The following is a 26,267-nucleotide window of genomic DNA, read 5'->3' on the forward strand; positions in this document are numbered from 1 at the left end:
AATATTTAATCAGCTGTTTACTTGTCTGCCTTCTAAGAGGATAGTAAGTGAAAAAGAGAGGCAATCTGAAATCACCTCTTCCACTGGATTTGTTTCATTTCTGTTTAAATTGAAGGGACGTTTTTAGACTAACAAAACCCTCCCCTCCTTTGCCTTTGACTCTGTAGTTGCTCCCACGTCTTCTGGGTACATGTAAAATGTCTGCCTACATGGTTCAATCTGAGGGTATGTTTTTGATGCAATAATCCAGCTCCCAAGTGACTGAGCACAAACTGATAAATATTGACAGAGGCTTTTTACGTGGTCTCAAACCAACATGGCAGTGATGACAAAACCAGCTAACAGATACACGCTAAGGGAAGGTCAGAGTCCTCTAAGCTGCATTTAACTTTTTAACTCTATCTTACGCCATGAGTTACAGTGAACAGGTTTTTCAAAAACCTATTTTAAAAAGGTTGTGGTCCTAATGCTGTTGTTCAGTCTATGGGCAGTCAAGACTTGGTATTCATGTTGTAGCCTAGGCATAGGCAAACTCGGCCCTCCAGGTGTTTTGGGACTACAACTCCCATCATCATCCCTAGCTAACAGGACCAGTGGTCAGGGATGATGGGAGTTGTAGTGCATATCGGGCTGGTTCTATTAGAGGTTACCACCCGCACACTTCTCCTGTGCTTCCTGCTTGTGTGGTGGCACCTCGGTAAAACCACTTCTTACTGGTTGTAGCAGAGTTTTCTCTGGAGGCAGAGGACAAGAACAGGAGTCATACTCAAATTCACAGTCAAGAGCTTCTTTATTGCTTGACTGGTTGCACAAGCATTGCTGTTACTGTTATATACAAGCTATTTACATTCCTTCTTTATCTCTCCAGCATGGTATAATCTCAGTCCAGTAATTAACAATCCTGACACAGCAAAACTCTCAGTATCAGGAGCACACGTTGTCTTCCTTCCAAACTTGTTGTCAGCGTGTGTGTGTGTGCTTTCGTCGCACGGAAATTGCAGGCTGCAACTTCCTCCCTTTATTTGCACCTCCAGCTGACACCAATCAAGCCTAGAGTACCACTCATACACACTAAAGAAAATTCTGGAACCCTCTTTAAAGCTCCCAGGAACTTTTATCTGTTTCTTAAAGAATGTTTTCCTAACAGGTTCACATTAAAATGCAAACTGAGCCAAATTCCTTCCCCATCTCTGGATCTAGCGCAGTGCAGAGCTCCTCTTTGCGTAGAAACTAAATCATTCCTGTCTGTCTGTGTTGATAACAGGCTCAAAGAGACCCCAGGACAGCCTTTCTCACCTTGTGGGTCCCCAGATGTTGTTGAACTACAACTCCCATCACCCTTAGCTAGCATCCAGAGCTCAGCATGATGGGAGTTGTAGTCCAACAACATCTGGGGACCCACAGGTTGAGAACCGCTGCCCCAGGATCTCCTTAGGTACGGATACTGGAATCAAAATGATGGACAGGTCAGATGAGCCCGATTTGTAACAGGTGGGAAAATGTTTGCCTGAAGAGATCTTAGACGGGAGGTCACCCGTCATTCATGCAACACCCCTGCCCCAGCAGTGTTTGTTTTATTAGGCCTTTCGCATCTTTAAAGTGCCATTTTGAATGATATCTTGGAACCTGGGGTGCTGGCAGGTTGCAATCAACTGACTTGTTTGGCAGCGCGGGGCTTACATTGGCAGGCAAACATTACCTCCACCAGCAGTCAAGCTACTCATTGAGGGTTTGGCTTGTGTGCGCAGTGGATGTCGCTCGCAGTGTCTCGCAGGAGCATCTGCAAATGATTAGTTTACATACATTGTTTTTGGCTAGGAATCCACATAAGCTGTTGCCTCCAGAGGACGGGGAATCATTCTGGGTTTCAAGGAATGCTGAAACCAGCGCAGTGTTGAAGTGTTACTTGTGGTTCTCAAAATATGAGCCGGGTCTCCTGAGGGAAGGCACAGAGGGTGTCTAGGGTGAAACTTAAGGCTCTCCTTAGCCAATCTGAGCCCCATATTATTTTGCTTTTTTGATGTGCTCAGCTGGCTGACAATGGCTGGCTGAGTGTCAGTGAAGCAATCCGTTCATTTTATTATTGATTTACATGGATGTTTTTTCTTCAACTCTGAAACCCCCCCCCCCCTGTTTGAATTAGGCTGCAGGATCCACATTGTTCAGCAAACTCCCTTTTCACCATTCTTTTACCCTGGGTGAAATAAAATGGAACGGTTCCTGTATGCCCAGGAAGGCATCTGTTGTGTTTGGACAGATGGCTTCACCAGGATAATGTGCAAGAATCCCTGTCCTGACTGTGCATGCAGTCTCTCTAAAATACATGGGATATGTTTTCTCCTTTTGTTTTTCTCTCACACACCCAAACATGGATCAAAGGGCCTTTGGGAAGGAATCTTGTAGGATATGACAGACATTAAAAAGGTAAAGGGACCCCTGACCATTAGGTCCAGTCGTGACCGACTCTGGGGTTGTGGCGCTCATCTCGCTTTATTGGCCGAGGGAGCCAGCGTACAGCTTCCAGGTCATGTGGCCAGCGTGACTAAGCCACTTCTGGCGAACCAGAGAAGCACACGGAAACGCCATTTACCTTCCTGCCAGAGCAGTACTTATTTTTCTACTTACACTTTGACGTGCTTTCGAACTGCTAGGTTGGCAGGAGCAGGGACCAAGCAACGGGAGCTCACCCCGTTGTGGGGATTTGAACCGCCGACCTTCTGATCGGCAAGTCCTCGGCTCTGTGGTTTAACCCACAGCGCCACCCGCGTCCCTTATGACAGACATTAGCGCTATGCAATTCAGAGAAACGTTTAACGTGGGTTTGAAAGCAAATTCAAAGTTATTATACAGGTTGCTATCTAAACATCAAAGGCACCCCCGTTTATTGACTGTGAGATGCTTGAAGTGCTTTGCAATAGTGGATTATATTTTGTAATAGTTAACAGTTTATATATTTTGAAGCATATGCCATGCTTTAGTCTAAACTTTGTTTCAACACTTAATGCAATGAACAAATAAGAGTGTTAATAAACACTGCATATCTGAGTTTATATTTTGAAGACGGTTCCAATTAGATTTTTCCCTGTCTCTTGCTAGTTTCTCCCATTAGGAGCCCGTTTAACCATCAAAAACTATTGTGGCAAATCTGTTCCCAGATGCTGCTGCTACAGAGGGCGGGTGGAGGAAACTACATCACCATGTTTTTTGTTTTGTTTTTGCCGTTGTGGGGTGGGGAAAACAATTTGTCCGCTGAAAGCCCTTTAAAACCAAGTCATAATTAAGCTCTGGCTTCCTTTTGTGTTCTAAGACTCTTCCTCTTCTTTGCACCTTGATTTTTACTGTTTTCCTCCTCCTGTTCCTTCCCTGAAAACAGTCCCACCTGCGATCAAAGGCGGAAACATCACCACTGAAGTGTCAACGTTGCTGAACAGTGTGCTAAAGCTGGAATGTGAGACAAGGGGAATCCCAGCTCCTACCATAACGTGGTATAAGGATGGACGCCCTATTGCTTCTAGCCCAGAAGCTCTTTACCTTGACAGGGGGCAATTCCTTCAGATTCCTCGTGCACAAGTTTCTGACTCTGCAAAGTACAGCTGCCAGGCAACCAACGTAGCTGGGACTGCTGAAAAAATATTCCTAGTGGATGTCTATGGTAGGAAGGAGACGAGAAAGAACATACTTATTTGTTCGGCATGCAGTCAGAAAACTGGAATTTGATCTGTCCAGCCAATCTGGGCCTCCCCTTGACTTTTCTTGGCTTGTTATTAACTGCTCTTAGACTCAGGTTTTCAGTTGGTTGAGGGTTGAGCCAAATTGATGTAGAAAGCTTTAGAGGGTGGCAGACTTATTTTAAGCATAATATGGGTGATAAGGAGAGGTGGGGGAGCTGGACCCTGCCCCATTCCCTGCCTGCATATCCCCTATGAAACTTCTCCTCCTTGGTCAGTTTTCTCCCAGTGCAGATTACTTCTAGTCTCAAGGAAAACCAGTGGGCTCCATCTCCTACCTCCTCTCCCATGTTGTGCTTTAGATGCATCCCCTTTTTATAAAGGCAGACCCATAGAGGATAAGCATATCAGTGGCTGCTAGTCATTATGATGGCTTAATAATAATAATAATAATTAATTAATAATACCCCGCCCTTCTGGCTGGGTTTCCCCAGCCACTCTGGGCAGCTCCCAACAGAATATTAAAAACACCATAAAACATCAAACATTAAATACTTTCCTAAACAGGCTTGCCTTCAGATGTCTTCTAAAAGCCAGAGAGTTGTTTATTTCCTTGACATTGGATGGGAGGGCGTTCCACAGGGCAGGTGCCACTACCAAGAAGGCCCTCTGCCTGGTTCCTTGTAACCTCACTTCTCGCAGTGAGGGACTGCCAGAAGGCCCTCGGAGCTGGACCTCAGTGTCTGGGCTGAATGATGGGGGTGGAGACGTATTCAGGTATACAGGTATATATTACCTCTGGTATCACAGAAGCAGTAGGTATGAGTTGCTAGGGAACAGAAGTGGCCCTGTCCAGAGGTTCTGTTTATGGGGTTCTCAAGCCCGTCTGGTTGACCACCATGAGAATGGGATGGGGTTTGAGCAGATAGGCCTCTGGTCCGACCCAGCGGGGCTCTTAATGAGTTCTTATGTTTTAATTTGGTGACAACCCAGTTCTTACACCTTACGGGTCCACCACAATGTTGAGACTGCCCATAAACAATCACTACCCCCAGGCATTATTCAGGGGAAAGCCACAAGTCGAGAAGCAGCTCAGAGTGATTCAGCTGTTGAGCTTTCTCACTGGAAATTACTTATTTTGCTTGTCATGAGGAAATCCAGCAACATATGACAGCTTTGAATTTAAAAAATGGCTTTCCCTACAAAAAGCCAGTTTAACAAATGGGTGTCCTCACTTACCGTATTTTTCGCTCCACAAGACACACCTGACCATAAGACGCACCTAGTTTTTAGAGGAGGAAAACAAGAAACAGTGGATGTATGATTTTTGTGGTTCATGCTGTGGCCACAGACATGATATGTGATTTGACGGTGAGTTTGGGGTAGCCCAATGCAAAAATCCTGAGAATCCATGTGGATCCGTGCTTTGTAACCACGTTTTTGCACCATTGCCACAAAACAATGGATGTGTGTGTTCTTTGGTGCAGGCTGTAGCTATGGACATGCTATGTGATCTGGTGGTGAATTTGGGGTGACCCAGTGCAAAAATCCTGAGGACCCATGGGCTTTTACCTCCCCCCTCCCAGGCAGCCTCCTTTATCTCCAGAGTCCCTTATCTCCCTCCCGATCCCTTGCCGATCAGCTGCTCAGCGGCTTTGTTTCAACACCCCCTTCCCTCCTGTTTGCCTTAGTATCTTTTCCTTAGCTGGAACAGTTTTTTGCTCCTCCTTTTCTTCTAATTTCTCTCCTCATTGCTTTAATCTTCCTGTCTCCGCTCCTTGCAAGTTCGCTGCCTTTACCACCCTCCTCCCAGGCAGCCTCCTTTATCTCTAGAGTCCCTTATCTCCCCTCCCGATCGCTTGCTGCTCAGCTGCTCAGCGGCTTAGTTTCAACACCCCCTTCCCTCTTTCTAAAAAAAAAAAAAAAGCACAATCTGCTTTTTGCTCCTGGGCAATTCTGCTCCAGGGACCACGCATTCTCTCCATAAGACTCACAGACATTTCCCCTTACTTTTTAGGAGGAAAAAAGTGTGTCTTATGGAGCGAAAAATACAACGCTTTGTGGCATTAACCAGCCTGAAAATACCTCTTGTTAACCATGGTTTTGCCATACAAGATAATTCCTTGGAGGTTGAGTTACCTGGGATGGAACCAAACCAATTGATTTAATAGTGGCTTGGATTTTTGAGTGGTCACAGAAAATAATGGCTTGGATTTTTGAGTGGTCACCTCTTTCCTCTCCATTTCCTTCCAGTTCCTCCAGTTATTGAGGGCGACTCAGAAGCAATCCAGAACAAGCAGGTGGTTTCTGGCAGTTCCCTGGTGCTGGAGTGCAATGCTGCTGGCAACCCACCTCCCTTGCTTACTTGGCTGAAGGATGGGGTTCCTGTGAAAGCCAGCGACAACCTGCACATTGTGTCTGGTGGAAGGAAGTTGGAAATCATGAATGCTGGAGAGGCTGATGATGGCCAGTATGTCTGTGTGGCTACCAGCATCGCAGGAGAGAAGGAAATCAAATATGATGTGGAAATCCTAGGTGTGTAAAAACAGAATTTAAGCTTTTTATTTAACCTTCACTGTCAACCAGGTATTTCCACAAGTTTCACTTATGTCAACCTTCCCCAACCTGCTGTTTTCCAGCTGTTGGTGTCCAGCTCCCGTCAGCCTCAGCCAGTGTAGCAAATGGTCAGGGATAATGAGAGTTGTGATCCAAAACATCTGGATGGCACCAGGATAGGACTGTTTTTTTTCTTTATGTGATTTATTATCATTTCTATTATTTATTACTTATATCCCGCCCATCTGGCCTGGCCTCCCCAGCTACTCTGGGCGGCTCCCAATGGAATATTAAAAACATGATAAAACATAAAGCTTTAAAAACTTCCCTAAACAGGGCTGCCTTCATCTAAAAGTCGGATAGTTGTTTATTTCTTTGACATCTGATGGGAGTGCGTTCCACAGGGCAGGCGCCACTACCGAGATGGCCCTCTGCCTGGTTCCCTTGTAACCTCACTTCTTGCAGTGAGGGAATCACCAGAAGGTGCTCAGAGCTGGACCTCAGTGTCTGGGCTGAACAATGGAGGTGGAGACACTTCTTCAGGTATACTGGGCCGAGGTTGTTTAGGGCTTTCGAGGTCAGCACCGACATTTTGATTTGTGCTTGGAAACATACTGGGAGCCAATGTAGGTCTTTCAGGACGGGTGTTATATAGTCTCTAGGGATGCGGGTGGCGCTGTGGTCTAAACCACTGAGTCTCCTGAGCTTGCCGATCAGAAGGTTGGCGGTTCGAATCCGCACAATGGGGTGAGCTCCTGTTGCTCTGTCCCAGCTCCTGCCAACCTAGCAGTTCGAAATCACATCAGTGCAAGTAGATAAATAGGTACCGCTGTGGGAGAAAGGTAAATGGCGTTTCTGTGCACTCTGGTTTCTGTCACGGTGTCCTGTTGCGCCAGAAGCAGTTTAGTCCTGCTGACCACATGACCTGGAAAGCTGTCTGTGGACAAACGCCGTTTCCCTTGGCCTGAAAGCAAAATGAGTGCCGTAACCCCATAGTCACCTTTGACTGGACTTAACTGTCCAGGGGTCCTTTACCTTTACCTATATAGTCTCTATTTGTAATGGACTGTCTCTCTCCATTTGTGTGACATATGGATTTTGTTTTTGATGGGGAACAATAGACAGTACCGGGAGATTTAGCAACTCCTCATTAACATGTTTCTTTAAACCAAACCTTCATTTAACAATGGTTTCATTGTCTAAAGTTCAGTGGCATGTTTCGTTACATCACTATCCACCACTTGCAGGGTTTGGGGTTGGTGGACTGAGGCTGTTTGGAAATTTGTGCTGATTTTTATGCTTCTGTGCTAGCAGTTCAACCTGTAAATAAATTGCTGCAAAAAGTATAAGCTCTAAACCATCTCTTGTCCAATGAAATTTTGAATTGCCCAAGAAAGGGTGGAACCATGAAATAGCATTTTAAATCATTTCCTTTTTAAAATTCTGACAGTACTTTTATTTGTGCCTTTGGGTTTGCTGTCTTTCCAGTGCCACCAAGTATGGAAGGGGAGAATGAATCTACAGATTATATTGTGATTCTTCACAGCTCCCTGGAGCTGGACTGCCCGGTAACAGGAACGCCTCCGCCGACCATCACGTAAGAAGCTATTGTTCAATGCGAAAAGAGAGACAAAGGAACAGAAAAAGAAATCCAAAATTTTCTGATGCATTATTACTCATTTTGCGCACAACTGGGCTGGTTAAGATAAATCCATCCATCCATCCATCCATCCATCCATAATTTCAGGAGTCAAGTCACAGATCTGCCTTAGACTCCTGAAACCTCAGATTATCCAGGATGCCATGTTTTCTGTAGTTGCTCGTTTGTTTCTTTTGCCTGCCAGGACATTTTTCTAGCTTTTGTGAAGCTGGAGAATATCTTGGGCACCTCTGCTTTTTAAAAAGTTTGATCTTTCATTCCTGGTTCCCACCCTCTATCATTTTTTTCATGGCCTAGAAATCAAACAGCTGAAAGAGAAATTAGGGTTAACATGCAGAAAGAAAAGAAAACAAAGCCTTATATGCTAAGCCAAAGCATTGTTTTGTCTATAACCACGAGGCAGAGGTCCGTGGAGTCTTTGGTCAGTTGCCAATTACTTATGGAATGTTTCAGGGACCATTGGGGAAGGCTCTTTGGGCACGAATGTCATAGAATCATAGAATGGTAGAGTTGGAAGGGACCACAAGGATCAGCTAGTCCAACCCCCTGCAATTCAGGAATCTTTGTGCCCAGTGTAGGACTCGAATCCACAACCCTGCAATTAAGAGTCTTATGTTCTACCGATGTGGTTCACATTGAACCTTTAGAGTACAATGAGTATCATTCATTCCCAAGATTCCAGTGTCCATTCACTGTTTTCTTCCCTTCCATTGTTTACCTTCCTACAAGAATCCACTTTCCTTCTTTTTCTCTCTTCCTGGTTTCCCATGAATGTAACGGTTTCCCATGCTTTGCCTGGCCGATACAACTTGTGTTAGCGTAAGGAAGAGAAGCTAATAGATGTGCGCATCAAGATCAAACCCGTACTATGGATGGCCATATATACATTTCGAAATGGAGAGCATTCTCTCTAGTTCAGGGTATTTGAGGTCAGTGGCCAAGATGGAAGCTGGAGAACTTGGAAAATCTGGAGCCCAGAGCTTGGAGTTCACTGGGCAAGTCAGAGAGCGGACTCCTTCAACTTCTACAGGCTTGGCCAATGCAGAAATTCTTCACAGAACTCTAGCCCAATGGCTGCCATTAATTTGATTTGAACTGATTTTATAATGAATTGATTTTAGAATGCTGTATTACTTTACTGTTGTTAGCCGCTCTGAGCCCGGCTTCGGCTGGGGAGGGCGGGATATAAATTTGTTGTTGTTTAGTCGTTTAGTCGTGTCTGACTCTTTGTGGCCCCATGGACCAGAGCATGCCAGGCACTCCTGTCTTCCACTGCCTCCCGCAGTCTGCTCAAACTCATGCTGGTAGCTTTGAGAACACTGTCCAACCATCTCGTCCTCTGTCGTCCCCTTCTCCTTGTGCCCTCCATCTTTCCCAGCATCAGGGTCTTTTCCAGGGAGTCTTCTCTTCTCATGAGGGGCCAAAGTATTGGAGCCTCAGCTTCACAATCTGTCCTTCCAGTGAGCACTCAGGGATATAAATAAATTATTATTATATTTGATAGTGGCTTGGATGTTGTTGTTGTTGTTATTTATTATTTGCCAGTCTCAGCGACGGAGGTAGCATGCCCATATTCTCTTAGGCAGCTGGAGGGTTGGGAGACCTGAACAAACACAATCCACAGTAGTTCGCTGGGCGAAGTGTCAGACTCTGAATGAAGCTCAGCCTCCGTAGCCTCTGTTAGTTTGTGAATACTTTCACAGGTATCTTACGATCCCCTAGCTTATACAAATGAGACCTGCTTTTTAATCCACCAGGTGGTTGAAAAATGGCCAGCCTATCGAAGGGGGAATCGGATATAAGATCTTACTAAACGGACGCAAGCTTCTCATCTCGCGGACTGAAGTCTCGGATACTGGCCATTACCAGTGCGTAGCAACCAACAAGGCAGGCGAAAACAAAAAGGAATTTGATGTGACGGTGCATGGTGCGTTGTTTCTCCAGGAAAGAAAATTGAGGGTGGGGTGGGGGAGAGGGAATGTCTCTGAATATATTTCCTTATCAAACAGCCTTAAATGCGTTGCAGTTTCGCTCAGTGTATAACACCAGAATTTCAGGATTCTAAATTGCCTTTTGCTGCTCACAAAACAGGGGAATGCATTCACCTTTGTAGCAGTCTTTGTTTACCTGTCTTGCTCCAAGTCTTGCTCTAGATCTTATGGACTGGGATGGTGAGTATCAACACATTGCTGCCTTTTTAGCAGGGGAATTAAATAACCAATTGCCATTTTCAGTGGTAGCTGAATGTTTTAACATATTGTAAGAATTTGAAAGAGATCTTTTCCTACTGTCTTGATAACTGTATGCAGGTTTATAGCAGCTGGATTGTGTTGCTCCTGCATAACACTCTGTGTTGATTTTTTTTATAGTTCCTCCAACAATAAAATCGACTGGGCTCCCTGAGAGATCTGTAGTGATACACAAACCAGTAACCTTGCAGTGCATTGCCAATGGCATACCCATCCCTTCAATCACTTGGTTGAAAGACAGCCGGCCTGTAAATACAGCGAGAGCAAATATCCGAGTACGTATCACGATTTCAGTAATCCACAGCATTAAATGATTGCCACGCCAGTTTCCAGGAGAACAGAGACACCCAACAAGCAAGGTGGTTGCACGTAATTTTGTTGGTGCAGGAACGTATAAACTTTTGAGTTGCACCCTCATCGTTCAGCCCTGAGGTCCAGCTCCGAGGGCCTTCTGGTGGTTCCCTCACTGCGAGAAGTGAGGTTACAGGGAACCAGACAGAGGGCCTTCTCGGTAGTGGCACCCGCCCTGTGGAACGCCCTCCCGTCACATGTCAAAGAAATAGGCAGCTATCTTATTTTTAAAAGACATCTGAAGGCAGCCCTGTTTAGGGAAGTTTTTAATATTTAATGCTGTATTGTTTTTAACACTCGATTGGGAGCCGCCCAGAGTGGCTGGGGAAACTCAGCCAGATGGGCAGGGTACAAATAAGAAATTATTATTATTATTATTATTATTATTATTATTATTATTATTATTTATGGGATTCTTCAGCAGAACGGTGCAGGGGGTGGGGAATATTATATTGTTCTGATATTGTGCTGCTTTATCAGCCCAAGTGTTTTAGACCCTTCAGATTCACAGTTTCCCATTTGCCCTCCCACCTCCTGGCCTTTCCAGAGGCTTAAAAATGGAACACCATCAACAGTAGCATCCCAAGTGGTGGGGCAGATCCATGGAGCCACCGGCCCATCACCAGGGTCACTGCCTGGGCGGAGATAGGGCAAAGCAACAGCAGGTTCACGGGACTTCACAGGCGCACTAACAGGAATGCCTGGTTGGCCAGAAGTGTTTCTGTGCAGCCCTGAATTTGCCACGGTAGCAGGAACCCCATTGACAAGAGAGCGACTCAAGGAAAACGTCCCTACCGGAGAAGAATGGCAGATGAAGTTGATGGACTATGCTAAAATGGCTAAAATGACCGGAAGAGTCAGAAATCAGGAAGACCAAAATTTTAACAAGGAATGGGGGAAATTTATAACCTACCTTAAAGACCATAGTAAACAGTTAAAATCGTTAGTAGGGTTGGAATAATGTTTGTAGTTTAATGGTGAATTTTGGGCACAGCAGAGAGGTAAACTATTTGGATTATCACAAAAGATGCAGGAGGAAAGGATTAACAATAGGACCCACAAAGGGGAGGAGGGAAGTCCAGGAGATTCCTTGGAATCTTGTTTTTATGATTTATGTTTGATATATCTCCGTAAAATTTTAATTTGAAAAACCAAATAAATAGACTTTGTAATTGGCAAGAGAGCGACTCTGTTGTGCCACACACACTGCTACTGCTCATTGCTATAATTTAAACGTGAAACCTGCTCCCCAGTGTACCTTAGTTCTGTTTAATATGCCGATAGCTTAAAACTCCTAGGCTTTTTTTCTAGGTCAATTGAAATGAAGGGGGGGAAGCAGAGCTCTACAGGGGATAAGAAGAAGAAAGAATCACAAAGTGGAATGTTGTCTTTGGAAATCCTCATAATGGGACGCGGGTGGCGCTGTGGGTTAAACCACTGAGCCTAGGGCTTGCCGATCAGAAGGTCGGCAGTTCGAATCCCCGCGACGGGGTGAGCTCCCATTGCTCGGTCCCTGCTCCTGCCCACCTAGCAGTTCGAAAGCACGTCAGAGTGCAAGTAGATAAATAGGTACCGCTCTGGCAGGAAGGTAAACGGCGTTTCTGTGCGCTGCTCTGGTTCGCCAGAAGCGGCTTAGTCATACTGGCCGCATGACCTGGAAGCTGTACGCCAGCTCCCTCAGCCAATAAAGAGAGATGACCGCCGCAACCCTGGAGTCGGTCACGACTGGACCTAACGGTCAGGGGTCCCTTTACCTAATCCTCATAATGGGCCAAGATTAGAAAACAAGCACACAAAAGAATGCCTTGATCATTTACCTAAGACCAAGCATGCAAATGAATTGCATTTATTCTTTATGCATGATTTATTCCAGCTGCTGAACTGGAACTTTAGCAGTGGGATTTTGGATTTTTAAAGCCAAAAATCCAGAAGTAAGCACCTTGAATATAATTGCCATTTGGAAGAAGAACCGATAATATGCATATCCTATTGGATATCTCTGTGGATGCTTGTTTTTTTCTTTTCCCATTCTGGAGCAGCTGGAGTCCTCCGGACGCATCCTGCAGATCGCCAAGGCTTTGATGGAAGATGCTGGGAGATACACCTGTGTGGCAACAAATGCAGCTGGCGAAGCCCAACAACACGTCCGACTGCATGTGTATGGTAATGGTTTTCCCAACATGGAACATAGCCTATTGATTATGCTAGGTCCACACATGCATGCTCCACATACATTCTCCTGCTCAGCTCTTGTTGTTTTGCAAGCGTTTTAGGTGTTTCTGATAGCATCTAGCAGCTCCCGACATTTTTATGACACACCCTTCCCTTCTTGTCATCTATGCAAGCGTTCGTTTTTCAGAGGCGTCCCCAGTATTGTGATTCGAGGACCTGTCCCCCGCTTGGGAATAATAAAAACACGTGGACACGGCATATTAGGTTAATGGGCAAGAAAAGGCCACAACTTTATTGATTACAGCATGTGAGAGGTATTGGCTTAGGCACTGGACAACAGCAAATATTGACTCCACCCACTCAGAGAGGGGTGAGTCAGACGGGGGTTAACCACCAGTAGGGGGAGCCTGTTGATGCAAATACAACTGTAAGCTCTCCCCTGATGTCACCGGGGGTCGTGCCATGGCCCCCCGCCACATAGGGCATCGGACAGGATCCACGACCGCCGGATTCCTTTAACGGAATACCCATAAGTGAAGGGGTAGGCGATGGCCACACCTTCCCCTTCCATACACCAACAACACATTCCAGTGCCTAACCGCCAAATACCGAGAATGTTGTGACGATTGCTACGAGGTAGGCGAAAAAAACCAAGAGGCTGGTGCCAATTTGCCAGTTGGAAAAAACTCCTACCAGGCCCCCTGGGCAACCAGGGCGACCAACCATAGGTCCATAGCAAGGTCAAGCGAACACCTATGCACTAAAGGGAGTGGTGGGTGGGTGACGCGAGGAAAACGGCAGCGGAATGGGAAGAAGAGCTGGCGCAGCCGCATTTGAGCGGCTAAACCACGCCCCCCGAGCGTCCACCTGATTGGGCGCCCTTCTGGGAGGCGTGGCGCGCGAGCGTCAGTGGGAGGGCAGGGGCCGGAACGCCCCCTGCGTAGCTCGAGAATCGGTTCCCGCTCACAATCCCTCCCCTCCGGAAGGAGGAGAGGCTTTGTGGAGGAAATGATTGATCGCATGTCAGTCTAGTGATTCGGGGCCAGCTTTGATGTGAAGATTTCTGCACACAGCATTGCGGCAAGGGAGTTTTTGCCCATCACCAGGGGTGACTTCCACAGATACCCTCAAATGGGGTGCCAGGGTGTTGATGACTGTGCACTGGGGAAGGCAGGCTGGGGACTAACTCGAGAGGGGCCTGTGATTTTATGGGAACTGTAACATCCAGGAGGCAAGAGTCGGAGGCAGTGGAAACTTCAGAGCTGGAGGGTGGAGCACAGGATGGGTTGGAAGAAGAGGAGGCAGGTCAGGCAAGTGAAGGGACAGCTGCTTCCCCACCTTCTCCTGCATCACTGTCTCCCAGAACCAGGAGGGGACTGAAAAGGGATGAGCAGAGGACGTTCCCATTGAGGTATAGTCTCCAGTTGCAAGTGCACAGCCCATTGGGGGAAGGTACATAAACTGGTGGTCTCCAAAGAGCATGGACCTGATGCTAGGTTGGTGTGTGTAGCTATCAAGAGCTGTAGTAGCTACCGTGAGTGATATCTTTAACAATAAACAGTTAACTATCTGCTGTGTGCATTCCCTTGACATGGGAACAGATGTGCTTAGGGATGGCAGAAGGGGATTATAAATACCACACATCCTTTCCACTCTCACATCAACTACATTCCTTGACCCGTGCTCCTTCTGTTTGTGTGGTGTGAGGTACCACAACACCTGAAACATCCCAGAGAAGAAGGGAAAAACCAATTAGGTCTCTCCATGTTCTGGTTTAAGAAATATGTGTGCCTCTTCTACTTGAGGTCTGGAGGGTGTTGGCATGAGAACGGGACTTCTCTGTAGTGCCTCCCCAATTGTAGAATGCTGTCCCCATGGAGCTTTGCCTGGAGCCTTCATTATATATGTATTGATAATGTCGCGGAAAAGCGTGTTCTCACTAAAGGAGAGCACGTGTTGCGGATGGGGCCTAGCAAGACACCCCATAGTTGCCAGGCAGTATAAGATAGAGGGGCCTGGCAAGGATTGGCTGTTTGAGTTGCTGGGATAAAATTGATGTTGCCAATTTGGGGGTGGGAACAGGTTATTTAAACAAGGTTCACAGCAAGCTGCTTTCTCTTTCAATGTGGGAACCGGATCACCCGCCCGCCCTCCCTTTTGGGCTTGTGCTTTGACCTTGCTATGCCTATCATGGGGTCGTCCGCCTTGGTGCGGGGGCCTGGTAGGAATTTTTCCATTTGGCTGATTAGTGTGTGCCATTTGGTTTTTGCCTACTGCGTAGCAAATCGTCACAACTTGTAAGGTTGGCGGTTAGGCATTGGTTTAAATTGGTTGGTGAAGGGGTATGGATTGGCTGTGCCTGCCCCTCCAATGCTGCTGCTGCATGGGAATTCTGTTAAAGGAATTCAGGGGCTTACCATCCTCTCGTCCAAACCCCTGGAATCGGGTGCGGGCCGCGTAAGCTCCTGGGAGCATGCGGGGAGAAGCTGAGGGTCTGTGTCGCAGCTCCAGTTATCCCTGATCTTGTTCCTCCACACTGGCTTTCGCTGGAATCCGGGAGTCAGTGCTGTCCCCCAAGGCGGGGGGGACAGATAGTCATAACCAATGCCTAAGCAACCACTCACAATTTGTATGTTTAATAAAGTTGTGGCCAAAACTATGCCAAAAACCTTAAACAAAAATTTATGAGTGATGTGTGAGTTATTGGGGTAGGGGTGTTTTGGGGGACCTCAGCACGCAACTGGATACGCACAGAAGAAAGCCTTCATATATGTGAGGCTGAACAACCAAGATGATAATCTTTTTATCCTTTTCTTTCCCAGAGCCACCCAGTTTGAAGGATGCAGGAAAGATGATAAATGAGACTGTGGTTTTGAACAATCCAATACAGCTGGAGTGCAAAGCATCTGGAAATCCTTTGCCAGGTAGATACACACTCTGAAGTTATTGCTCGTAATTTTAAAAAAAAATTAAATTGGGTGAGCGGGAGGAGCCATATTTCAGGATTCACCTACCCTAAAGTAGCTGCATGAAACTTAATGGGATTTCTCTTTCAGTAGATGTTTTGTGTAGCTCATGTGCTGCAAACCCATCTGTGTTGTCTTGGGTGGGATTCAACTAAGTTATTACATGCACGAAACAAGGTCCGTTTGTGCAACAAACGTCCTTCCCTGCATCCTCTAAATCTGCTCTGCAGGATTGGAGAAACCCCAGAACAGTTTAAGGGATGGTGGAACAGGGGGAAACCCCCTTGCACGAGTGGCCCTTGTATCCTGCATTCATACCCCTCTTGGCGCAATGTTGAATCCCATCAAGTGTTTGTTGCGGTAACATTTCTGGTACTGGTTTGGCTCAGTTGCCGGGAATGTACAGAATGTTCACGAACACTCCACGTGCTTAGAAAGCAAACGGTTTCCTATTCAGCGTTCCTCGAAAAATGGGCAGAAGTAGTTTTGCGAGGCAGCCGGAGGGCTGGGAAGGGTGCAGATATTGCGTGCTGCATTAAGTGTGCTGCATCGACTGAGGTGTTTCGGCCATGCATGGATAGATGGTGCAGTTGGCTTTCCCTCAGAGCGTCCTCATTGCTACGAATTGGGGACGGGTCTTGCTCATTATCCGAAGCAATTCTTTTTAAGTTACTGTCTACTTCTCTGCGACAAAAAGAGCCTTCGGGGTGGATTTGCTGACTAACCACATGACATGTACAAGGCTGCTTCTGACATTGCGAAATCGGATGCAGAGACTCCAGGAGTGAGGCTGAAGAAAGAAATTGGCTGCTTTTGAAGCGGCTCCCTTGATTGCCTTGGCAGAGGTGACATTCTAAACTCTTGGACTGGACTGAATTTGCCTTGGGGCTGGCTCTGCTTTTGCTGGCTCCTGCTTCCTTTATCATTCCTTCTCACCCCGTAAACGTAGAAACAGATTTTCAGGATGAGCTTGTTTACATATGTATGCGTGTCGCTGGATCACTCAACACTTGGCCATTTGTGAACTGGCCTTGGGCCCATCTGGACTGATGCTTTCTTGTGGGTACGTGCAGGCGCATGTCGTTGACACATTAATAGTGCATTTGAAGTGGGTTTATACTGGATTGTCCACACGGCTCCCCGTTTGTTGTGGGAGATTGCATCCACATTTTAATTCCACCCATTCCATTGTCTGTGCTCCTATTGTTTTTAAGTCCCCCACTTCTCTTTGCAATTACAAACCTAGACAAAAGCAGAGGCATCACCTTGCCAACAAAGGTCCGTATAGTTAAAGCCATGGTTTTCCCAGTAGTGATGTATGGAAGTGAGAGCTGGACCATAAAGAAGGCTGATCGCCGAAGAATTGATGCTTTTGAATTATGGTGCTGGAGGAGACTCTTGAGAGTCCCATGGACTGCAAGAAGATCAAACGCATCCATTCTGAAGGAAATCAGCCCTGAGTGCTCACTGGAAGAACAGATCGTGAAGCTGAGGCTCCAATACTTTGGCCACCTCATGAGAAGATAAGACTCCTTGGAAAAGACCCTGATGATGGGAAAGATGGAGGGCACAAGGAGAAGGGGGCGACAGAGGACAAGATGCTTGGGCAGTGTTCTTGAAGCTACGAACATGAGTTTGACCAAACTGCGGGAGGCAGTGGAAGACAGGAGTGCCTGGCGTGCTCTGGTCCATGGGGTCACAAAGATTCGGACACGACTAAATGACTAAACAACAACAACAACTTCTGTTTGAGCAAAACTTAGATGTGCTTTGATGCCATGCCACCATATTTTCATGTGTACATTTTTATGTTTAGTATTTATAAAATTTCAGGTGCTTTATAACTGTCAAATAAAAAATCCTAAGTAGTGTGGGCTGTTGTAGGCATTCTCACCCCTTGCTTTTTCCTGTAAGACCTATTGCAGTCGTTAAGAGTCGTCAACAGGCTCATCACAGCTATCTGCCAATCACCCATTCCCACCACCCTTCTGAGTAATACCCCTCCCCACCTTCTCACTATATAGAAGGATCTGGCAACTTCTGTTTCAGTGTATCTGAAGAAGTGTGCATGCACACGAAAGCTCATACCAAGAACTAACTTAGTTGGTCTTTAAGGTGCTACTGGAAGGAAAATTTTGTTGTTGTTGTAGGGATGTTATTCCAAAGCATATTGTTATGGGGGTGGGGGATAAGCAAGTGACCAGTGAGGAAAACAATAACAGGCCACAGAGACTGCTTGAATATGCAACCTGATGGGCAGTTATTGGGCAGTATCCGTTCTCGAAGCTACCAGCATGAGCTTGACCAAACTGCGGGAGGCAGTGGAAGACAGGAGTGCCTGGCGTGCTCTGGTCCATGGGGTCACGACAAGTCGGACACGACTAAACAACTAAACAACAACAACAACAATCCCTCTAACACATCCTTTTAGCGCAAGTTTTCCCGCTGGGGTGCAACGGGACTTTCTCCCCTTTCTTTTGCCCTGTATCCTCTCCAAATCTTTTCCAGAGGGTTCGAATGAGCCCCTATAATAGATTTAGGGGGCATGGCGGGGGGGAAGTTCCATTGCACAAGTAGAAATCCTAGTGTTGATGGGACCATGACTTAGTGTTGCTTTGGATATATATGTGGCCTAATTAGGGCTGGGTTTTCAACACTGTGATAAACACCAGCTAAACATTCTGATATGCCATATTTTACAATGTCTGAAATAAGGATGGAGCTAGGTAGAGGCGTTGGCTGACTTCGCAATTTTTCCTGCATCGCGATTTTTGCCTGCTCTCGTAATTCTCAAGAGCTGAGTCAGCAGAGTTAACAGGAGCTGCAGGAATCGAGAGAAGTGTTGGCTGGCTTGACCAGTTTTCCAACGTTGGGATTTTTACATAGCATGCAGTCACACGCACATCATGATTTTGCCAGGTCAAAAATTATTAAACCGAGATCACAATATGGACTTCAAACTGGTCGATATATCGCCCAGCCCTAGTCCTAACGCTGAGCTTGTTTGCATTTCAAAAGTGAGAAGGAAATCCTTAATTTTTTCTCCACCCGCCCACCGCCTTTGCTTTTCCGCATTTGCCATCCAAGACGAAGGCACTCAAAGCCTCTGTTTTACTTTTGTGCATGAGTGGCATTTGAACATAACAGGCAGTTGCCTTCCCTCGCCCCTTCCAAGGAGCTTTTGAGTTTTAGATAAATTCAGAGCAGCGAGTTCTAGACCCATCTCACCAGCCTCTTTTACTTAATTCCCTCTGCAGTCATCACGTGGTACAAAGATAACCACCCTCTCACCAACACCGCCAGCGTCAGCTTCTTGAACAGAGGGCAGGTTTTGCAGATTGATGGCGCCCACATCTCCGACACTGGCATTTATAAATGTGTTGTGGCGAATGCGGCAGGAATAGCCGAGCTGTTCTACAGCCTCCAGGTTCACGGTAAATATTTCTTCTCATAAAAAAAGGACTGCTCGATGGGGGAAACACCTCTCCGCATTTCATCTGTTCTTTTCATGTTTTATTTTGTGCACTTAATAGCTTCCAGGTACTCGTTAAAATTGTTTCCCAGGAGAAAACTCGGGGAAGATTTAGTCCAGAGCTCAGTTCTGTAGCACCGGCAAAACTTAAAAATGGGAGAACACTCCGTTCTGAAGTGTTTCCTTGACAGAACTGTGCAGTGTAGTCGTGTCTGGAAGACAGATCTCAAGGTTGCCTTTTCAGCAAACTGAAGTGTTTATTTCATTGTTGCTAGTCTTTCACTCAAGTAGCCGTCAACCTTTTCAGACCCTTGAGACACCTTTAACCGCTTCCAACAACGTTGTTGTTTTTTTTAAAAAAAAATTCCATTGTTTTCTTATAGTCTGGCCAAATCAGATGCAACTACAGAACACAGGTTTTTACTTGGGTGCAAAAAATTCATACAGATTTAAATGCACAAGCCAAGGTGTTCTTCCCTTCTTCCTTTGTGTGCAAAGAGAGAAAATTTAAATTTATGTTCTCCTTGGTTTCCTTGCCACAATCTTTGTGTGTCTGGGGAATACAAACCCTGGTTTGTCTTGGTAGTTGCTCAGCCCCTTTACCCTTGTTATCAAGCCTCTTTCTTTACCAAAAAATGTATTGCAGGCGTACCTTGGAAGTCGAACGGAATCTGTTTCGGAAGTCCATTTGACTTCTGTTTCGGAAGTCCAGCTTCCTGCAGCCAATCGGAAGTTGCACCGGACATTCGACTTCTTAAAATCATTCAAAAACCGGAACAATCACTTCCAGTTTTCAATCGTTCAGAAGCCGAAACATTCAAGTTTACAGGCGTTTGGTTTCCGAGGTTCCACTGTGATTTGCATCACTTGTTACTTTATCATGCAAAAATATGGCACAATCATGAAAAAAAAACATTTACGATGAGGATGATAATTACTACTGCTACTACTAGACATGTCTGTCCTGTCCTCCCATGAATCAGGCTGGCATACAACGCTTTTAATATCAGGAAATCATATTAATATCAGAAAATGAAAGCTTGGGTTAAAGTTCAATAGCAGTGCAGCAGCAGAGGACGAGACCACAGAGAATATATGCCTATTAACATCATCAGACACTTAGCAAGGCAAAAGACCACCAGAGCAAAAAATGTCTTCACCTGTCGGCAAAAGCTAGGAAGAAAGTTTTTTCAAAATACAAAAACCCCCAAACTGATTAGCTGTCAATCAAACGAGTAATGCTTGTACAGTAATAATGATTTATTACTTATACTCCGCCCATTCAACTGGGTTGCCCCAGCTACTCTGGGCAGCTTCCAACTTAATATAAAAACACAGTAAAACATACATTAAAAGCTTCCTGATACAGGGCTGCCTTCAGAAGTTGTCAGCTAATATGCTTCTTCTGCAGGATTAGTGCTATATCATTATTGTTATTATTTCTTTGCTCCTAAAGCACTAATGGAAAGTCACTCTTAAAAAAGGCCCCATTAGACAGCTATTCTTGCATATGTTTGATTGGTTGTTTGAGAGATGGGCTTGCAAATGCACTACTAAAATTTGGCATGCTGGCTTGTCAGAGTCAGATTCTCCCTCTGAGCTAAACAGAAACTGTGTTCAGTTGCTTTTAATATTAATTGATTTATAATGACTTGGGAGCAGTACATTTCCTTTTCAGCTGCTGTGGCCCAAGACACAGCCAACAGCCGTTAACTCCACCCAACTATTAATTGCAAGAAATGTTTGGCGCCAGGGATATTATAGAGCAGTGGTGTCCAAACTTTTTTCAAAGAGGGCCAGATTTGATGAAGTGAAGGGCCATGAGGGCCGACCAAAGTTGTTAACCTTTTCTTAGGATTGAAGTTGTTGAGCTTTGAAATATACTCAGAGTCTAGAGTGGATTTCATGCTTTTTATTCAGCTAATAGTGGTGAGGAGGAATGAAAGTTTCCCCAAAGTATTTGTTTTATATATATTATTTACACAATGGCTGCACGTGATTGGCTAATTCCGGAATTCTCCTGTAGGCCAATCAGGTTGTGGATTCACTTCCATCTGGAGCTGGATTGGGTGGCTTCTGCAGACCAAGCATACTGCTGCATTGTTCTAGGACCAATCAGACTGCTGCCTTTTGGATCCTATTGTTCTAGGACCAATCAGACTGCTGCATTTTGGATCCTATTCAACTCAGTACATAACAAGCTTTTTTAAGGGTTGAAGTTCTTGAACGTTTTTTAGGATTTTACCCCAGGAAATAAACTGCCACGGGGCTGGATTAAATTGACTGGCAAGGCCAGATTAGGTCCCCAAAACGGACTTTGGACGTGCCTGTTATATACCATTCTAAGCCCAAACTTGGGGAGAGGGCGGGGAGACAGATGGAAAAAGGCTGAGGAACCACCAAAGTTTAATCCCATTCAGAAAAGACAGACTCACGCGCATCCGAATAGATGGGGCTTTTGAACACTTAATTCTTCTTCTTCCTCCTCCTCTTGTCAGTTTCGCCCTCCATTTCTGGCAACAACGAAATGGTAACTGCTGTGGTTAATAATCCGGTTCGACTGGAATGTGAAGCTCGTGGGATCCCTGTTCCCATTCTGACCTGGCTGAAAGATGGTAGCCCTGTTTCTAGTTTCTCAAATGGACTTCAGGTACTTTGATGCTACTGTTGAGGGTTCCAGGACTATTTAAACTAGCTTATTTAATGAAATCGGTGGCCTGAGCTTTTTGGTGGCAGTCAAGGGGCTTCCCCAAATCCCACCCTGGAAGTGACCCTGTGATTACTGCGTAGCATGCTCTGTTTGTAGCGTTCTCCACTTTTCTGCACCTTCGTTTGCTGCGCCAAAAATGAGTGCTCTGTGGAAAGCCACATTGCAGCCGAGACCATGGGAGGTGAATGGCTCAGGACTGCAATACCTCGAGGACCTCCTCTTTCCATACGAACCTACCCAGACCCTGAGATATCTTCTGAGGCCCTTCTTTCTATGCCTTCTCCTCGAGAGGCCCAGAAGGTGGCGACACGAGAACGGGGCCTTCTCTGCAGTGGCTCCCCGTCTGTGGAATGCTCTCCCCAGGGAATTTCTCCTGGCGCCTTCATTGTAACCTTTAGGCGCCAGGAAAAAACGTTCCTTTTTAACCAGGCCTTTGGTTGATCAGATTTACATCCTATACCCTCTTAAATTTTTTTTTTTTTTTTTTTTGGAGGGGGGCTGTTGGGTTGTTTTTATTTTTATTACATATTTTGTGGTTTTATATCTTGATTTTTTGCTGTGAACCGCCCTGAGACCCCCAGGTATGGGGCAGAAAATAAATTCAAAATAATAATAATGGGAAATTGTTCCATGCTTCCATGTTAAAGGTAAAGGGACCCCTGACCATTAGGTCCAGTCACGGACGACTCTGGGGTTGCGGCGCTCATCTCGCTTTACTGGCCGAGGGAGCCGGCGTACAGCTTCTGGGTCATGTGGCCAGCATGACTAAGCCGCTTCTGGCGAACCAGAGCAGAGCACGGAAACGCCATTTACCTTCCCGCTGTAGCAGTACCTATTTATCTACTTGCACTTTGACGTGCTTTCGAACTGCTAGGTTGGCAGGAGCAGGGACTGAGCAACGGGAGCTCACCCCGTCACGGGGATTCGAACCGCCGACCTTCTGATCAGCAAGCCCTAGGCTCTGTGGTTTAACCCACAGTTCCACCCGCGTCCCTTTGCTTCCATGTTAGGGCTTGGTTAAAGCATGACAGAGTATGACACATGCAAACCAGGCCAGCTCTCAGGGATTGCCATTTCAAGGAGTGTTTTTGCCTTAGTCACCGCACCTGGGAATCCAGACTGGAGCACCGTTTAACAGGATACCCATATTCCCATGGAGGGGCAGGTAGAGATTTACAGCCTCCCTGGCAGCCATGCCTAGGTTATATCTGACGCCTTACTTTCCAAAGTAGTGATGATTGCTAAGAGGAAGGCGAAAACCTCCCAGGTTAGCCAATTTACCTGGCGGGGGGCGGGGATTCCTCCCCAGCCAGCCAACTTAGTCCATAGCAAGGTCACATTACCCCATGTTACCCACGAAGCTGGTAGAAGCAAGCACAATGATAGGGAGGGTGGGAGCGAGATGCAAAAAAATAAATAAAAAGTGTCTGCAGTGAGCCAGGTGCCTGTTTTTATCCCCAGGGAGTCGCCCTGAGTGGAGTCCTCTGTGGACCCAGTCAGGACTGCCCCCCAGAGTGAGCTCAACTCGAGTCCACCTGGTCCAATCTGGCAGGCAAGCTAACTCAATTTAGCTAGCCGGAGGGAGAGGCCAGGAACATCTTCCTCCAGCAGGAAACTTCCCAGTGCTTTAGCTGCTTTGGCAGAGGGTAGGTCCTGACCGTTGCCCACTCTGGCTGGGATTGTTGGAACTTGGAAGTCCAGTGCCTGGTTCGAAATACTCTAGTTATGACACACACACACCACATATGAGCCAGAGATTTTTCTCCCTCTCCCATTCCTTAGTAGTGGAGGCAGAAAGGGCCATCTCTCTCACACACACTGGTCACTGGCATAGTAGGTTTCCAAACACCAGGAATGGAAGGAGATTACGTTCTCGCTTGTTGCAGCCAGCTAATGTGGTTCTGTTCTTGTAATAATAACCAGGGACGCAGGTTGCGCTGTGGGTTAAACCACAGAGCCTAGGATTTGCTGATCAGAAGGTCGGCGGTTCGAATCCCCGCGATGGGGTGAGCTCCCGTTGCTCGGTCCCTGCTCCTGCCAACCTAGCAGTTTGAAAGCATGTCAAAGTGCAAGTAGATAAATAGGTACCTCTCTGGCGGGAAGGTAAACGGCGTTTCTGTGCGCTTGCTCTAGTTCGCCAGAAGCGGCTTAGTCATGCTGGCCACATGACCTAGAAGCTGTACGCCGGCTCCCTCGTCCAATAAAGCGAGATGAGTGCCACAACCCCAGAGTTGGCCACGACTGGACCTAATGGTCAGGGGTCCCTTTACCTTTACCTATGCTTGGGGGACATGATGGCGGAGTTCACAAGGTAGTTTTGGGGGAGAGCTTATGACCCTGTCATGCTTCATTTTTCTTTATTCGGTGGGAAAGAATGAGGAACATGAAGATACCTGATTTTGAATTGCAATCAGGTTTGTAATTCGATATGAAGATAATTGTAATGGTTCTAGGGGTTGCTCGTGCGTAAATCCGCGCCACACCTGGCTGGGTTAACTGGGTGAACTCTTTCTGTCCGGACAGCCACTCACCCGTGGCTGTCTCAATCGCTGGCAGAATCCGTCAGTGGGCGTTTCTTGAACTTCTTCCAGCAAAGAAGCTCTTTGACGCCTAGTCTCCGCCTACTCTCCCTGCGCGGAAGCCTTCTGCGCAAGGAGGGCGTGGGCAGCGGAGGACCCTTACTCTCCCCACTGGTCCCCGGCGAGGAGTCATGGAGCCACCTCGCCGATTCCCCCATCTGCCCCCCTTCTCCGCTGGTGCTACTCTGATTTCCTTCCCCAGAAGATGGGCTGCTTCTCTCCCTCCCGGGATGCTCTCCGGAATCCCTCTGGAGCCCTCCCTCTCCCTCTGGCTCCGATGGCAGTTCCCTGACAATAATCAAGCCTTTTCTGGCATTTTAGAGAAATCCCTTGGTTAGTAAAGGTAAAGGGACCCCTTGGTTAGTCACTAAAAAATGAATAAATTGATATGAATAAGTGCAAGTAGTAAGACAGGAACAGATATAGTAGAGATCTGTGGAAGTATTGTGAAGTTAAAAACCAAACAGGATAGGAAAATTGCATTGTGTGATTGATGCAACTTGATATATAATTATGTTTGCCAATTACATGCCACGATTCATGTCACTTTTTGACAATTTTACCTCTCTTTTTTTAGATTCTTTCTGGAGGTCGTATCCTGGCACTGACAAGCGCACAGATCAGTGACTCAGGAAGGTACACGTGTGTTGCGGTTAATGCTGCAGGGGAGAAACAGAGGGATATTGATCTCAAAGTTCATGGTGAGGACTCCACTTTCCCAAGCATAAACATTGGAAGAACTGCCAGGGACTGAAACAACATATCTCTTGATGAATTAGAACAGGGATGATCACTCTGGTGCCCATGGGCACAGTGGCACAGTGCCCTCAGACACCCCTCTTGGTGGCCACCAAAACCTTCTGCCACTCCCATTTTTTTTAAAAAAAACAACTAGCAGTGCTTTGCTTGTTGGGGAAGTTGCCTGGGTTTTATGGGGTGCGGTGTTTCATTCAAATACACTGGTGCCCATAGAACAGACATTTATAAATATATTGTGGCAATTTGTTAGCTAACCATTCATGTGAGGAGCGGAGAGGGAGGACCAAAAATATTTTTCACCCGAGATGGAGAGGTTAGAGAAACAAATTGGGGGATGGGCAGGATTTGTCTACTTGGTCTTACGAAACGATTTTGACTACTGTTTAAAAGAAATAGCATTGTTGATCTACAGCATTCTACAAAATGGAGCCACTTTAATCTTCTGTTTCTTGGTTAACTAAATATTTGCTCTGGGAAAATGCTGCACGCTTTGAATGTACACCAGCCCTGTTGTCTCCTGTTTCCATCTTCCATTTGCTCACAGTTAAGGATATGCACGGTTAATTTCAAGAACTCGTGTTTCTGGATGAACAGTTCATGGGTGATGCCACCAATTTACAGGATAGTTCAAAAAGAGAGAGCTAGGAGTGGCATGGACACTTTCTTTCTTTAACAAAAGAATAATAACTTCACACTAAATGGTTAATGTAATTTGCCCTCAGTTGGGAGAAAGAAGCATCCAGATTTGCATTAAAGTCAAATTCATGATGACGTGATAATAAGTAAAGTAACTGATTGTAGCACAATCAGGGTTCTAAATCATGTGCGTAACCTCCATGAGCCAATTTGGATATTAGCTGTTTTAGATTAATCATTAGAAACACCAGTGTTTGGGAGAATTTTTGAGGGGTGGGGGAATCAAAATGGCCTACATTTAAAGGTTCTTTATGAGAGACTGAGAGTCAAGCTTTCAGAGTTCTAGCCAGTGCCAGATTTAGGTATAAGCTAAACAAGCTGTAGCTTAGGGGCCCACTCTCTTGGGGGCCCCCAAAAAATTTAAAGGAAAAAACAACTGGATGTACACTTCCAAAATATAAGATATAAAACAAAATAAAATGTACATAC

General features: G+C 46.0%; 1 protein-coding gene across 4 annotated transcripts in view; it reads left to right on the forward strand.

Annotated features, from left to right (window-relative positions):
* Window positions 1-26,267, forward strand: part of HMCN1 (hemicentin 1) — a 313,634-nt gene that overhangs the window by 160,523 nt on the left and 126,844 nt on the right. For all 4 annotated transcript variants that reach the window (XR_014549512.1, XM_083620076.1, XM_083620077.1 and 1 more), the window contains 10 exons: window positions 3,374-3,652; window positions 5,922-6,203; window positions 7,713-7,821; window positions 9,642-9,811; window positions 10,254-10,408; window positions 12,524-12,647; window positions 15,479-15,580; window positions 18,880-19,056; window positions 21,593-21,744; window positions 24,961-25,084. Coding sequence is in view for 3 of the 4 variants with exons in the window: in XM_083620076.1 (XP_083476202.1) it covers window positions 3,374-3,652; window positions 5,922-6,203; window positions 7,713-7,821; window positions 9,642-9,811; window positions 10,254-10,408; window positions 12,524-12,647; window positions 15,479-15,580; window positions 18,880-19,056; window positions 21,593-21,744; window positions 24,961-25,084 (1,674 nt within the window). In the remaining variant the exon portion in view is untranslated. The remainder of the gene's footprint in view (window positions 1-3,373; window positions 3,653-5,921; window positions 6,204-7,712; window positions 7,822-9,641; window positions 9,812-10,253; window positions 10,409-12,523; window positions 12,648-15,478; window positions 15,581-18,879; window positions 19,057-21,592; window positions 21,745-24,960; window positions 25,085-26,267) is intronic.

Source organism: Podarcis filfolensis (genome assembly GCF_964270895.1).
Source record: "Podarcis filfolensis genome assembly, chromosome: 6".
NCBI lineage: Eukaryota > Metazoa > Chordata > Lepidosauria > Squamata > Lacertidae > Podarcis > Podarcis filfolensis.